This window comes from Tupaia chinensis, unplaced genomic scaffold (genome assembly GCF_000334495.1).
Source record: "Tupaia chinensis unplaced genomic scaffold, TupChi_1.0 Scaffold000407_1, whole genome shotgun sequence".
NCBI classification, from domain to species: Eukaryota; Metazoa; Chordata; class Mammalia; order Scandentia; family Tupaiidae; genus Tupaia; species Tupaia belangeri.
This window is the reverse complement of record NW_006159909.1, coordinates 1626943-1642764: the sequence shown is the minus strand read 5'-3', so window position 1 is coordinate 1642764 and position 15822 is coordinate 1626943. Positions and strand designations below refer to the sequence as shown.

Below are 15822 nucleotides of genomic sequence, written 5' to 3'. Positions count from 1 at the left end.
CCCTAAAGTAAAAAATTAAAAAAAAAAAAAAAAATCTACTCTCTTAGCAATTTCAAAATCTATAATACGTTATTATTCACTATAGTCACCATGCCATACAATAGATCACCAGAACTAATTCCTCCTTTCTAGCTAAAACTCTGTCCTTGGACCAACATCTCACTCCCTCTATTCACCCGTCCATGCACCCGCCTCTGTAACTGCTGTTCTACTCTCTCCTTCTCTGAGTTCTGTGTTTTCAGATTCTACAAATAAGCGAAATCGTGTGGTATTTATCTCACAGTACCTGGCCACGTTCACTTAGCATAATGTCCTCCGTGTCCTTGTAGCAGTCTATAGAAATGACATCACAGTGTATTTAATCACCTTCCTCTTAAGTCATTCACTTTCTTCTTTCTTTCTTTCTGCGACTACAAGCAATACTGGAAATCCTTGTATGTCCGTCCAAACCTTCCAGTGCATTTATTTCAATTGGATATGTTCCCAGGAAAGAACTTGCTGGGTTAAAGGGTATACTAATTTTATATATTAAATGTACTGATTTTATATCTGTGCAGTAATATCTTATTGCCACTTAAATTTGTATGACCAATATATTTGAGTAACTGAATATTTCTGTTAAGTATTTAAATCTACTCTGAAAATAGCCTCATATAAATGTAAAAAAATGTATAAATTATCTCATAAAATGGACCTATGGTATAACCTTGATACATTTTCCTTTAGGGCTGTTATCTTTTTGTTTCTAAAACCTCTGTGTATATCACAAATTTAACCCTTTCTCTATTACCTGTATGGCAAGTATTGTATTTCTAAAATCTAATTTTGTTTTTCATTTTTTGTGGGTTTTTTTAGGGGGAGGGTGTGCTAGTTGATTAAATTAGCAGCCAGTTTATTATTCTTGTAAGTCACAGGCTTGGTTTTTAGTTTCTGGAGGAATTTTAATTTATTCTAAGTGCAATAGAGAACAATTAGAGAATTTCAAGAGGGGCAATGAGATCAAGTTTGAAATTTTAAAATTTCACTGTGGTCTTAGTAAGAAGAATCCTATGGGGAGGTAGAGCAAAAGTGGACACAGAGAAACCAGTTAAGGGGATATTTCATTCATCTGGAGAGAGATGATGGCAACTTGAACTAGGCAAGTCACAGTGGAAATAGGGAGAGGAAGATGGTTTGACACAGACTGTGTAGAAAATGAAATCTACGAGACCTTTCGAGTGGGGAATGAGAGACTCAAGGATGACACCTTAATATGCTTTAGCTGTAGCCGACCTCTGCCTCCTCATTTTACACCATATTCCACTCCCCTTCTTCGCTCCAGCACTTAGTCTCCTCTCAGGCCTCACAGGTCACCTTTATCCCTTTATCCTTCCAGCCATGGGACTTCTGCACAGAGGAACAATGTGATCTCTGGCTGGATTGCTCTTCTCTTCCCTCTTGCCTATCACCTCCTCTCATCCTGATCTTAGCCCAAGGGTCACTTTTTCAGACAAACATTCTCTGGCCTCCACGAACATAGAGTAGGTTAAATTCCCCTCAGATTCTACGCAATCTCTCCTTATGTGTACGTATGTGTGTGTGTGTGTATGTGTGTGTGTGTGTATGTGTGTGTGTGTGTATGTGTGTGTGTGTGTATGTGTGTGTGTGTGTATGTGTGTGTGTGTGTATGTGTGTGTGTGTGTATGTGTGTGTGTGTGTATGTGTGTGTGTGTGTATGTGTGTGTGTGTGTATGTGTGTGTGTGTGATTTTTCCTTTACCCTACACCCTGAGCTCCCTGGAGACCAAGACCACATTTGTGGTTGCTTAGTACTATGTCTCCAACAAACTATATGTAGCACCTAGTCAGTATCAGCAGTTATTTGCTGAATAAGTGAAAAATTCCTAAGTGGTGCTATTTAGTTATGACTAAAAGTGAAGTATGAATAAACAGTTTGGGACAGTTTGGGGAAATGGGGACATCAGGTTTTTGGAGGTTGGAAGATCAAAAATCCTGACAAGACCGGGACCATCAGTTGGTGTAATGGTTATGTCATGGGACTCCCATGTAGCCTACTGCGGTTTGAGTTCCAGATCTGGTGGCTTAAACTCATGCCGGGCACGTGTGCGTGTGTGCGTGTGTGCCCAAGATCTCGAGAGGAAAATGGAGGAGAAGAGATTGCAGCATGGCCATACCCCTGGGGGGTGATTTCTCGCTTTCTGTCTCTCTGTCTCCCTCTGTCTTTCTGGTGAGCACACACACCCTATAGCAAAAACCTCTCCCAAAAAAAGAATCCTGACAAGACCTATGTTTGAGATGGCAGAGACCTCTATGAGTCAGGGTCAGGTAGTCCAGCGTGTGAGTTGGGACCTCAGAAGCCTTCCTCTGGGTCTGAGTTAGGATAACACATTTGAGAGTCATATTGTATTGGCAATATTTAATATTGGGTGAGGTGACTCAGAAGGTGTTGGAAAGTAAAGAGGACTAGGAAGCACTTCAGTGTTTAGAAGTCAATTAGAGGAAGAGTGTACCACAGGTCACCAAAAAGGAGCAGCCAGTGAAACAAGAGGAAAATTAAGAAAGGGTGGTATGACTAATGCCAGAGAAGAAAATATTCCAAGAAGAAGGAGGGACACTAAGTTGAGTTATGCTGAGAGTCTGAGAAAGAAAGAGACCAGAAGGGTCCATATAGAGATGTTGAGATCTTCGATGAACCATTTCTGTGGAGTAACAAGACATCAGTGAAGACTGAATTAGATTGAAAAGTAAAGAGAAGGTGAAGAATGAAGGCAGCATGTATGAGTGTTGAGACTGGGTGGGGCTGGACAGTGGTGTTAAGGAAGGGCTTTCTTAAGACGTGACATTACAGAGCCTGCGTGTTTCAGGATATGAACGTGTGTTTGTGTGTGGCACCTTTGTTTGTTTTGGTGTTTGTTCTTGTGTATTAGCTGCCTGTTCGATTATCAAACAATTTTAAGCTTTTGCCTTTTGGCTAGGCCTTTATTTAGCATTAGTGATCAATGTTTATATTTTTAGAGTTCATAGAGCTTTAGTGCAACATAGACATTAACTCACTGGTTGCCAACATTTTTTTTTTTTGGAGAGATTTTCACTGTAGGGTGCGTGCGCTCGCCAGACAGACAGAGACATAGAGACAGAAAGCGAGAAATCACCCCCCAGGGGGGGATGGTCACACCGCAATCCCTTCTCCTCCATTCTCCTCTCGGGATCTTGGGCACGCACGCACACACGCCCGGTGTGATTTTTAAGCCACCAGGTCCGGGACACGACCCACGGTCGACTACGTGGGAGTCCAGCGACACAGCCATTACGCTAACTGCTGGTTCCCGACATTTTTTTTTTTTTTTTTTTGAGAGAGCGACTTTTGGTATTGGGTGTGTGTGCTCGCTGGACAGAGAGAGACAGAAAGAGACAGAGACAGAAAGCAAGAAATCACCCCCCCAAGGGGGATGGCCACTCTGCAATAATTTCCCCTCCATTCTCCTCTCAGGATCTTGGACGCACACGCGCCCAGCGTGTTTAAGCCGCCGGGTCTGGGACTTGAACTATAGTCAACTATGTGGGAGTCCAGCGATGTAACCATTATGCCATCTGCTGGTCCCAGTTGCCAACATTTTATAGTTGATGAAATTAACAATAAAGCAATGAAGTGACTTACAGGAGAAAGTAGGTGAATTATTGACATATCGGTGTGGAAACCTGCTTAAGCAATGTTGTTGGCATATGTATAGTGATTGCTAATAATCTTTTAAAAATTGAAACTGTTTAGTTTTACATGTATCTTTTTTTTTTTTTAAAGATACTTTGCATTTCTAATTGTTCTGCTTAGGCTAATCATCACTGCCATGTTAAACAGCAAGGAGAAGGTGGACTTATCACAAATCCAAACAGACAGGTAATTCCTACAGGGGCACGAATTTATGATGTCATTTTCCTCACAGGCAATATATGAGCGTCTTTTTTGTTGGATCGTTACTCGCATCAATGATATTATCGAGGTCAAGAACTATGACACCACAATCCATGGGAAAAACACTGTTATTGGTGTCTTGGATATTTATGGCTTTGAAATCTTTGACAACAACAGGTAAAGTGGACAAGATACTTAAAGCCCTGTTGCTTATTTTTTTTGTTTAAACCTAATGGATTGCTTTTCTTGTAGCTTTGAACAATTCTGCATCAATTACTGCAATGAGAAACTGCAGCAGCTCTTTATTCAGCTGGTTTTAAAGCAAGAACAAGAGGAATACCAGCGGGAGGGCATCCCTTGGAAGCATGTGAGTAGACTCATGGAAAATGTCCGATCTTACCATTTTAGGTATTCCTGGATCTTCTTGGGTAGTTGACGTATCTGAACCTTAGCTGTCCTTTTGGAGATATATAAATACAATTCATTTTCAGGGTCTCTAAGTGAGATTTCTCTAAATCAATGAATTCCCTATTGGTGCCCAGAACATGCCAAGTTATCATCAGTAAACGTAACATTTTCACCTTATGGCTGATACAACATGAGCTTTCTGGTTCCTGTCTGTCTCTTACAGTTTAGTGTCATTTAAAAGTTACTATGTTTTGCCTTAAGTTGGCTGAACTTTATTTCCAAATCTAGTTTTTTCACATTCCTTCCTTTTCTTTTGTTCTTCTTCCATCTCGCCTACTTTTTCAACTGAATGGCATTACTTATCTTCAGTAAAGTTGTCCATCTTCTCTGAAACCTGTGAAACAACAGTATTACTTTCATCTCTGTTTACTTTCCTTTGCTTAGTTCTCATGGCTCTTTGCGAACTCTTATCTGTCAGAATCAAACTAGACTGGGAAAGGAGAGCCAGAAAGTATGACTAGGCCAGGATGCAAACCCCAGGTGTCACAGCTAGAAGGCATGATGCAGTAGCTTTCTTATTGTCTAGATTACCCCTCCTGCTTACAATAAAAATGAGATCTTTTAATTTCTCTTGTAAATTTGAATTTTTAAACAATTACTTTATTTATTGTTTTTAAAATTTGACCAGAGAGAGAGAGACAGAAATAAATGGAGGGAAAGTGAGAAAGCAAGCTACCAGGTCTGAGACTCAAATTGTGATTGACCATGTGGGAGTCCATTGCCCTAACCACAACACCACCTGCCAACCACTTAAACAATTGTTTTTAAAAAGACTCGAAAAATGTAAAACCTTCTAAGTCTCCATAAATTTCTGAATTTATAAAACTCTGTTTATCTTGCCAGACACTAAAAATAGAGCCAATTTTTTTTTATATCTACCATAATAGCAGTAAAAAAGCTCTTTGAAATACGACATTTAAATTACTTTTACATTCCTTCCTATCTTCCTATTTCCTATCTCCTCTCATTCAGAAAAAAAAAAAAAAGAGACAATGGTATAATAAATAGCTTTCCTGCCTCAAATTGCATTTTTCCTTTCCATCATGTGTTAAACATTAGAAGATCATAAAAATTTAATTTGAGTACATTAGCATAAATTTTACCTATTTACAAATAAAGTCAAGGTCATCAGTTATAAGATAATTACCTGCAGTTTGATTTAAATAGCAAATGCAAATAGCACATTTTAAATGTAATTCATTTCAATTAAGTTTACATGAAACTTTATAAGAATTAACATTTTAATAGTACACAGTATAACTAAAGCTTAGATTTTTTTATAGCACATTTAATCATAAAATGTTATTCAGATCTGACCCCTTCAGAAGTACCTGTCAGAAATAGCCTTTAACAATGAGAGTATCAAATTCCACAATGAGATATTTGGGAATTTCACAGGCATCTTTTATAAAGGAAAAAGAAACAATTGCAGAAAGCTATCTTCACCATCTGCAAAAAGATCATAACCTTAAAAATGCAGTAATTTTTAGCTATATAGGCCAAGAAACATGTGCTGTAGAGGAAGCTGAAGGTTATCACCAAGGTAGCAGTTACCGACTACAGACTACTTCATGCCATTTCCCCCAAAAATAGAACTTTTGAAAACAATTGTAAGAGGGCACATGTGCTTGCCAGAAAGACTGGAGGTCTGGAGGTCAAGAGAAGAAGGAGAAAGCACCCTACGGTGGGGCATGATCACACCACAATCCCTCCTTCCTTCTCCACCCCCTTAGGATTTCGGGCATGCATGCACATGCATCAGCCTGTTTTGCGATCCATGGAGGCTGGGCTTACAACAGGCAATTAGTTGTGTGGAATTGACTGCTTTAACCACCAGGCTGTGGAACCAGACCCTCAAAATTAGAATTTCTTCTATTCCGGATATTTCCTTTTAAAATTCCCAAATATCTGAATACAGGAATTCTTGTTTTAAAAAATATTTTATTTGGGAAAAATGTTTTATTTTGGAAAACATGAGGAAAAATTGTAATAAAGTCTTTGTACCTGTAACCGAGTTATTTCAGTCATCAGTAGATTGCCTGGTCTTGTATTATGTTTTCCCACTCACCCACCCCTAGATTTTTTTACTTTTTTTTTTTTAAGAAAGATTTTTGCTATGGGGTGTGTATGCTCTACAGAAAGACAGACAGAAAGCAAGAAATCACCCTCCAGGGGGGATGGGCACACTGCAGTCTCTTCTCCATTCTCCTCTTGGGATCCGGGACATGTACACACACATGCCTGGCATGAGTCTTAAGGCACCAGGTCCAGGATTTGAATGGCCTTTGACTACATGGGAGCCCAGCAACTTAACCATTATGCCATCTGCTGGTCCCCCCTAGGTTATTTTTGAAGCAAATCTCAAAACATCACATGATTTTATGTGTAAATATTTCAGTATATTTCTCTAAAAGATTATAACCTTTAAAAAAAAACCATAACTACAATAACATTTTCATACCTAAAATTTTTTTTAATTTCTTAATATCATCAAATAGCATTTAGTGTTTATATTTCATACTTCCTTAATTATCGCATTGTTCTTATTTTAAAGTTTGTTTGAATTTCAATCCAAATGAGGTTTTTTTAATGCTATGACTGGTTGATAGATCTTTTATGTATCTGTAGATTTTCTCCTCCATCTGTTTATCATTTCTATCTCTGTCTGTCCCTCTGAAAATCTTGTGTTAAATGAGAAGTGGTCATTGGCTCTGTGGACTTTCCCACCGTCTGTGTTTTTCTAATTGCATCCCCAAAGTGTCACATAGTAGTTGTTCTGTTCTTACGTGTCCTATATTTTGGTTATTCTATCGAGGGAGCCAGGCTCCTCTAGCCATGGCTAACGGTTAACAAATGCCTCTCAACCTTGTCGAATGTTGCCTGGTAGGCAAACTATCTCCTCGTTAATAAGAATCACTGATTTGGGGGCCAGCTAGTGGCATGATGATTAAGGTGCTGGACTCCCACATGGTCAGTCACAGTTTGAGTTCCAGACATGGTGACTTGTAACTCACGCTGGATATGTGTGTATGTGCCCGAAATCCCAAGAGGAGAACGGAACAAAAGGGATTGTGGTGTGGCCATCCTCTCTGGTTTCTCACTTTCTCTCTCACTGTCTCTCCAGTGAGTACACGTGTCCTTTAAAAAAAAAATCTCTCCAAAAAAAAAAAAAATACCCAATCACTGATTTAGACAAACCTCTATAAAAATATAAAAAGGCAAGTAATAGTCATTTGCTTGCAGGCTTTCAGTCTGTGGGATACAGAAAAGACCATGTAAGACTAGAAATGTCACTGAAAGCCACAGGCAAATGACTGGTATCAATCCTTGGGTTTTAAAATATGCAACTGGAGTTTATGGGACACGTTAATGGTCTGTTACGGTATACAGACCTTACAGAAGGTAACGGAGGTAACACCCAGTCCAGGTGCCTTCTGTGTGAGATATAGGACACTTCAGCACCCAAACTAAAATACGGAATGATAGCTGCCCCTCTCCAGGATGTGTCTGCCTGAGTCAGGCCTGCGTATTCTCTGTATGTGCTCACTGTGCTGCAGCCTGCCAGAATACATGGGTACTCAGGATATTCACACAAACCTCGTACACACTGAAGTTGCCGAAAACTCACAAGTTATCAGTAAGTTCATTTACCTCATGGAAGTAAACGAAAATCTTATTCTTAGTTTTTACAAATATTTACATCTCAGAATTAAATTTTTAATATTATAGCCCCCAGTATATCAACTCTTTTAGATCCTTGTTTGTTTAAGAGAGATTTTTGCTATAGGGGGTGTGCACTTGCCAGAGAGACAAAAAGCAAGCAATCACTCCCCAGGAGGGACGGCCAAACCACAGTCCCTTCTCCATTCTCCTCTTAGGACTGTTTTTTGGGGGTGCACACATGCACATGTGCCTGGCATGAGTTTCAAGCCTCCAGGTCTGGGACTTGAACTGCAGTCAGCTATGTGGGAGTCTAGCAACGTAACCATTATGCCATCTGCTAGTCCTCCTCCTAGGTTTCTTAGTTTAGGGAAATGGGAGGAAATGCTCTTTTAGAGTTTAGTCCTTCAGAATCACAGACCTGAAAAAGCAAGGTCTGTGTGGTACCTTACCTTCATCATCATGTACTATATCAAATGATACATTAAGATTATTAGTTGGGGGACCAGCAGTTAGCATAATGGCTGTGTCACTGAACTCCCATGTAGTTGACCGCGGTTCGAGTTTTGTGGCTTAAACTCATGCCAGGCACATGTGCATGCTGCCCAAGATCCCGAGAGGAGAATGAAGGAGAAGGGATTGCAGCATGGCCATCCCCCTTGGGGATGATTTCTTACTTTCTGTCTCTCTGTCTCTCTCTGTCTTTCTGGCGAGCGCACACACCCTAAAGCAAAAAACCTCTAAAAAAAATATTATTAGTTGGCACTCAGTGGAAATGAGGTCTTAATGATGAACAGAGGCTGGCAGATTGAGAGTATGAAAAAAAAGGTCCATATGAGAGATTCAGAGATAAGATTAAAATAAGAATTAGTAATGGGAGAAATGTCTGCTTTCGAGTTTTTGCTTTGGGCTATACTCATTTCAAAGTGTGTCGTGATATAAAGTTAATGGAGAAATTAAAAAAATGTTAGAATGCATTCTCACTTTAGCATTAGGCCTCATTAATGTTAGTCACGTCTTCGACATCAGGATAGCTGTACGTAGATTGCTGATAGGAATGGAAGCCTTGGTGTTCCACCCGTCCTGGTCTCAGTCACTTTCTCACGGTGCCCTACAGATCGATTACTTCAACAATCAGATTATCGTGGACCTTGTGGAGCAGCAGCATAAAGGGATTATCGCCATCCTGGATGATGCCTGCATGAACGTCGGCAAAGTCACCGACGAGATGTTCCTCGAAGCACTGAACAGTAAACTGGGCAAACATGGTCATTTTTCCAGCCGAAAGGTAATACATTTAGTTAAGACCTTCCTCTCTTGGTGGAGTAAGATTTTCCTCATTGTTTAACAGAATTAAATGACTATTTGTTGGGTTATGGGAATATTGACTCAACTAAGAAAGCAAGCCCATAACCCTCCCTTAAGTAATGTCTTGCTATGGACTAATTCCACCTCTCTGGCTTATAGTGTCATGAAATTGATAAAAATCATGCTATCCAGGAGAGGGCGCTCCAGACTATCCAATTTGCTAGAAAGAGGAAAAAAACCGAACACGAGTCTTTAGAAAACATGATGTCATTTATAACCAATAGGTGCAGAGTCCTTGTTCATGTGCTAAAATTTTACTCCTGCATCTGATAATTCTGGCACTGAAAATAGCTTTTGTCCTTGACTTCTTACTGTAAGCCTGCTACAGAATGTGGTGTGTGCTCTGCCTTGGTTCTTCAGACTGTGTGACTTGCTTAGAAACAGAAATTCTAGTTGTTACAGGAAAATTCATCCTTTACATGAGTGGATATCCTTTTAATTCTGCATTTTTCACAATCTAAAATGTCACGAACAGATCATATTTCTGTAATAATTGGTGACATTTCTGGCTATAAGATCTTCGTGCCATGCCTGGCATGCAGTATGTTTGCCAGTAGTATTTGTTCAGGGAATGGGTTGGTGTGGAGTGCACTGTCATTGCCCCAGCCTTCCCCACTGATGCAGGCTTGTCTGGTAACCGTAAGTGAAAGGGAAGACGAGCCTCCAGCCCCTTCACATTCATAATAAGGGTGCAGTCATTTCTGCTCCTCCGTAATTTCCTGTCGATCCATGATGAGCTGCCATATTTGAGCACAAATGAATTTCTCTAACTTTGTCTCCTTTGATATTATATAATCAGAATAGGAGTCCACAGTTAACTAGATAAAGTACAAATAATCAAAACTAGATTCTTGGTTGATACTCATTTTAGGCCGGTTATTCCTGAAATAGTCTCCTTGGTCTGTTTCTAAGGATGGCCTTGAAACCGTGCTACAGTTGGCTTTTAGATACTGACCGCAGTCTGAGCTTCAATACTCAGGCGCCAGGATAGAGGCAGTCCTCAGTCAGTCCCCACTTAGAAGACCTCATAAGTGCCACTCCTTTTCCTGTGCAGTCCCAAGTGCTGGGGGACAGAGCAGTGAGCTACCTAGATAATTTAGAGTGATTTTTTTTTTTTTAAAGTGATGTTCTTTTTTTTTTTGAAGAGGTTTTCGCTCGCCAGACAGAGAGAGACAGAAAGCGAGAAATCACCCCCCAGGGGGGATGGCCACGCCGCAGTCCCTTCTCCTCCATTCTCCTCTCGGGATCATGGGCACGCACGCACACGCTCCCGGCGTGAGTTTTAAGCCACCGGGTCCAGGACACGAACCGCAGTCGACTACGTGGGAGTCCAGCAACATAGCCATTACGCTAACTGCTGGTCCCCTAAAGTGATGTTCTTAAATGGTGTGATTAGACAGACAAATGTCCTGTCTTAAAGGGATCATTTACAAATGCCCCTTATAGTCACAGATCAGGTTTTGGAGACCCCCCTAGCATTATGCCTACCAGATGGTAGATGCTCAGTCATTCTTTGTGAAGTCAAATTGAATTGGTCACTGTCACACCAAGTAACTCTTATTTAAGTGTTCATTTAAATAAATAGTTTTTATATCTTTTATTTGGTCATTACATACCTCAAATTTGTCAACTGTGGGACCAGCAGGTGGCGTGGTGGTTAAGGTGCTAGACACTCCCACATGGCTGACCAGGGTTTGAGTCCTGAATCTGGTGGCTTGCTTTCTCACTTCCTCTCTCTCTCACTCTCAACCTCTGTCTCTCTCTGGTCAAATTAACAAATAAATGAATAAATAAAATAATTATTAAAATAATAAATAAATTTGTCAACTGAATATTTTGAAACATAGTGGCCTTAAGAGCAGCCATATATAGTACTTTTTAAGTATTTTATACCAATTTACTTTCTTTTTTTTTTGGACAGTTTTTTTGCTATAGGGTGTGTGCACTCTCCAGAAAGAGAGAGACAGAGAGACAGAAAGTGAGAAATCACCCCCCGGGGGGATGGCCATGCTGCAATCCCTTCTCCTCCATTCTCCTCTCGGGATCTTGGGCACGCATGCACGCACACACGCCCGGCGTGAGTTTAAGCCACTGGGTCTGGGACTCGAACAGCAGTCGACTACGTGGGAGTCCAGTGACATAGCCATTACGCTAACTGCTGGTCCCAGTATTTTATACCAATTTAATAGGAAATTCTGTATAGCAGTTTAACTGTGGGTGTGGGTTTTTTCCTTTTCTTTTCTTTCTTTAAATTGGGGAGTCAGCTCTCTCAGACCATGTGGTTCTTTTAAAGACAAGATAGGCATTTTTATTTAAGTTTCCTTCCTCAATTCATGACAGAGAAAGAAAGAGAGAGAGAAACAAAGACAAGTACCCTCAACAGGGTCCTAAGCCATGGTCCTTCACCAACCCGTCCAACTAGCCAGGGTCATGGACTACATACCTAGCATGAGCAGGTCGATCCTGGAACTGAACCCCAATCTTCCATCGGCCTCCAGCATTGCAGAGCATTGCACTACCACTATGGCTGGGCCAAAGTAGAGATTTTAAAACTGTATTATTTTCTGGGATTTTGCCTAATGAAGGAAAGAAATGAAATATCTTAGCTATCAGGCTGTTTTCATCACTGTGAGCCTCTGTTGTTAAATAATGCTATTTCCCTGAGTATTGAGCCAGGTGTGATCATTTGCTACTTGTTACTGATTAACTAGACTTATGGGCACATTAAGTAAGAGATTTCTGGCTTGTAACAGTTATCTCACTTCAGGACTAAACTGTTTTTTGTGCACTGAAGTTACCATGGCAAGGCATGCAAATGATCCAATAAATCATGAAATTATCATTTAAAATATTAACCTAAAAGTTAGATGACAAGTATGTAACTTAGTATGGAAAAAAGTGGAAAAAATCTAAAATCTTCTGTGTTCACATCAGTTGAGTCTTTGCAATATCCAAATGTAAGAATATTCCATTAGTGTAGACATCTCGTGGGTCCTTTCCCTTTGGGAGTTTTATAAAGGAAATATTTTGTAAAAAGAGGTTAATAGGAAAGAGAAAAAGAAAGAGGCCTTAAACATTTTGAAGATTCTGTTGTACGTTAGATGCGTTGTTCCCTGTAGTTTATTTAACAACTCTCTGAGATAAACAGTTCTTAAAGGAAACAGCAAGTAGATGATAGAGCCAAGATTTGAACCTCGGAAGTCTGATCTAATTTCCTGTAATTACTCACTTTTCAAAAGAGTAGACTAATTATTCCTTTAGTAAACTGGTTGTTAATGTAGAACCTGTCATCCCAGATGGAATTGTTTGGGCTTTAGCATGAGGAACCTAAGTGGGTTTTGTGTGTTAATTACACTCAGTGGTTTGTGGATCCTTAGATGCCTGCCTCAGAGCCAGGAGGGTACTAATTGCTCCTTCTCAGAGCAGACAGAGTCTAGGTGCTGCCATAACAAGGAAGATAGTACGGTTATGAAGATCTCTGGGCCATATAAAAACCACCTTTCCATAAGCTGTTCCTCTCTAGTGAAAAAGAACTGCAGAAGATTGATCTTCTTGTGAAGTGATAGGCCTGGGCTAGAGTCCCAGCTTAGCAGATAATTGAGCCAAGCTACCTAGGAGGATGCAGACATGATAGCTGGCCCCGTGAGTCCTTCCCAGGGCTACTACTTCTGAGCTATGTGATCCTGGGCCAATTGCCCAACCTTTTCAATCTTTAATTTCCATGTATATGAAAGAGATTGAAATACTTACCTTAACTATCAGCTGTGGCTTGAGTAAGATGTATGTATCTAGCAGAAAGTAAGTCCTCCCTGTGGTTCTTGTTAAGCAGCACACCGAGGAGAAAGAAACTACATCAGTCAGACTAGGCTGGGCCACATTAAGATAATAGCCAAGATTTAAGTGTAATAAGGCAGCAGACATCCATTTCTTTCTCGGGAACCTGGACCTCAACCCTCTGGCTATGCCATCCCCTCCAGACTGTCTTCTCTATCTGGGAGGGGGCTCATTTACTTCCTACCAGCCCTGGCCCAGAGCAGTTAGTTACCCTACCTGTCCATTGTCCAGAATTCGGTTACCTGGCCATATCCAATTGCAAGGCTGGCTGGAAAGTGGTCTAGTTATGTCAATTTCTGGTGACGGCTCAGTCTTTACCTGTAAGCCAGTTATTTAAATCAAGCCCTACACAATCTGATTTCACTCAGTGGTATCGTGGTTTGTGACATGATTATCATATTAAGTTCAAATATATTTTTAGAAAAGAAAACATGTCTGTTTTCAAAATAATCTCTTTCTTGGTTTCATAGCTCTGCGCCTCAGACAAAATTCTGGAGTTCGATAGAGACTTCCGGATTCGACATTATGCAGGTGATGTCATGTGAGTATCTGTCTCTGGAACCTAGCATGGTGATTTGCATGCAGCCTATCTTCAGAAAATACCATTAGGGAAAATATGAATTGTTTTCCTTGTTTGTCTTTTTTTTTTCAGTCATTTTGTTTGTTTTGTATGTTTTAATCCATCTGTTTAAACAAGTGGCATAGCTTCATTTGTGCCTAGCTTTTCAAGCATTTGTTGAGCACACGCTGTGTGTCCATGCTCTGGCATAGTTGGTACTCAGTAACAATCAGTGGATGGCTCAGTAAGTCATGGAAGTATGTCAAGAACTGGGATAGAAAGATGGGTAAGAAGGGTCTTGGCTTGATGATGCTTGCAGCTTACTGGAGGATGTAAGCAGATATATCCTAAGTCATTATAATGACTGAAAAGGGTTCAAAACTAGAGAGGCACATTAGGCATTATGGAATAGTGAAGAGGAATACTTAGCCTGCTGTGAAAAGTACAGAGAAGTCTTGCTGGCAGAAGTGATATCCAAGTTAGATCTTAAAAGTCAGGAAATAAACTGGAGCCAGGGGAGAAAAAAGAGAAGGCATTCCAAGTTGAAGTATGAGCAGGCATGGAAAGGCTTAGAGGAGAACATCACCACTGTGTATTGAAGAACTGCACATAGTTGGGTAGCTATATATAATAAGTAAAATCCAGTTTTACTATATTCTTTTTTCAAATAATAGTTGAAAAAGTAAAACTTTTTTTTGAGAGAGAGATTTTTGCTATAGGGCACATGTTCTTGCCAGAGACACAGAGAGGAACAGAGAGAGAAAGTGAGAACATCCCCTGGGGGGATGGCCACATTGCAGTCCCTTCTCCTCCATTCTCCTCTTGGCATTTTGGGCACTCATGCACACATGCCCAGCCTGAGTTTCAAGCCACTGGGTCCAGAACTCAAACCTCAGTCGACCATATGGGAGTCCAGCACCTTAACCACTATGCCATCTGCTGTCCCCAAGAAAGTAAAAATTTTTATAAGCCACATTTTTTTATTATAATACAGTAAAAATAGAAATTAATAATAAGCTATGACTAAAAATTATGACTGTTTGGTCATCAGAAACATCATGACATGTTTTTCTATAGTTTCCTATGTAAAAATACATCATGACTTTTCTGACGTCCAAATACATTGGTATATCAGGTTCCATTGACTACTGAAACAATTTACCACAAACTGGAGGCTTATAACATCACGTACTTATTCTTTCACAGCTCCAGTTCAAAATCAGGATGTCAGTAGGGCCATACTCCCTCTAAAGAGATCTTGCCTTTCCGAGATTCTGGTGGCTCTGGGCTCTGGGCGTTCCTGGGCTTATGGCTACATCACTCCAATCTCTGCATCTACAGTTACATTGCTGCTTCTCCTTCTGTGAGTCTGTGCTAAATCTCCCTCTGTCTCTGTCTTAAAAGAAACTACTTTTGGCATTTATGGCCCACCAGAATAACATAGGATAAGCTTCTCCTTCTCCCAAGAACCTTACCGTAATCACATCTTTTACCACACAACCTTTTTAGGTTCCAGGAATTCAGTGTAGGTATTTATTATTATTATTATTATTATTTATTTCTTCCATCAGTGAGTGCAGAGAAACACTCCCAACAGTGTCTCCATGCTTCAGTCCTCCCCCAGCTTCAGCCATCTTAGATCATGGCAGATCCAGTGTATTCAGACAGGTCTCTAGACTTGAACCCTGAACTTTTGATGTGGATATCTTTTGTGGGGGTGGCATTTTTCAGATGTTGATATTCAATATGGTTTCATTGTTCATTGACTGCTGCTTCTCATCTTATTATTGTTAAATGTACTCTTTTTCTGGGGTCAGCAGGTAGCATAGTGGTTAAGGCTCTGGACTCCCACATAGCTGAACAGGTTCAGGTCCTGGACACAGGCTTGAAAAATCACACCAGATGCACATGTATGTGGGCCCAAAGTCCAAACAGGATAGTGAAGGAGAAGAAATTAAGGCATAGCCATCCCCTTGGGGGGTGATTTCTCACTTTCCCTCTCTGTCTTTCCCTGGCAAGTGCTT

The 15822-nt window shown here is 40.4% G+C and overlaps 1 protein-coding gene across 1 annotated transcript in view; it reads left to right on the top strand.

Annotated features, from left to right (window-relative positions):
* MYO1D (myosin ID) overlaps positions 1-15822 on the top strand; it is a 328050-nt gene that overhangs the window by 157326 nt on the left and 154902 nt on the right. The window contains exons 9-12 of the mRNA XM_014590111.2: positions 3941-4086; positions 4162-4276; positions 9155-9325; positions 13710-13780. Coding sequence (XP_014445597.1) covers positions 3941-4086; positions 4162-4276; positions 9155-9325; positions 13710-13780 — 503 coding nt within the window. The remainder of the gene's footprint in view (positions 1-3940; positions 4087-4161; positions 4277-9154; positions 9326-13709; positions 13781-15822) is intronic.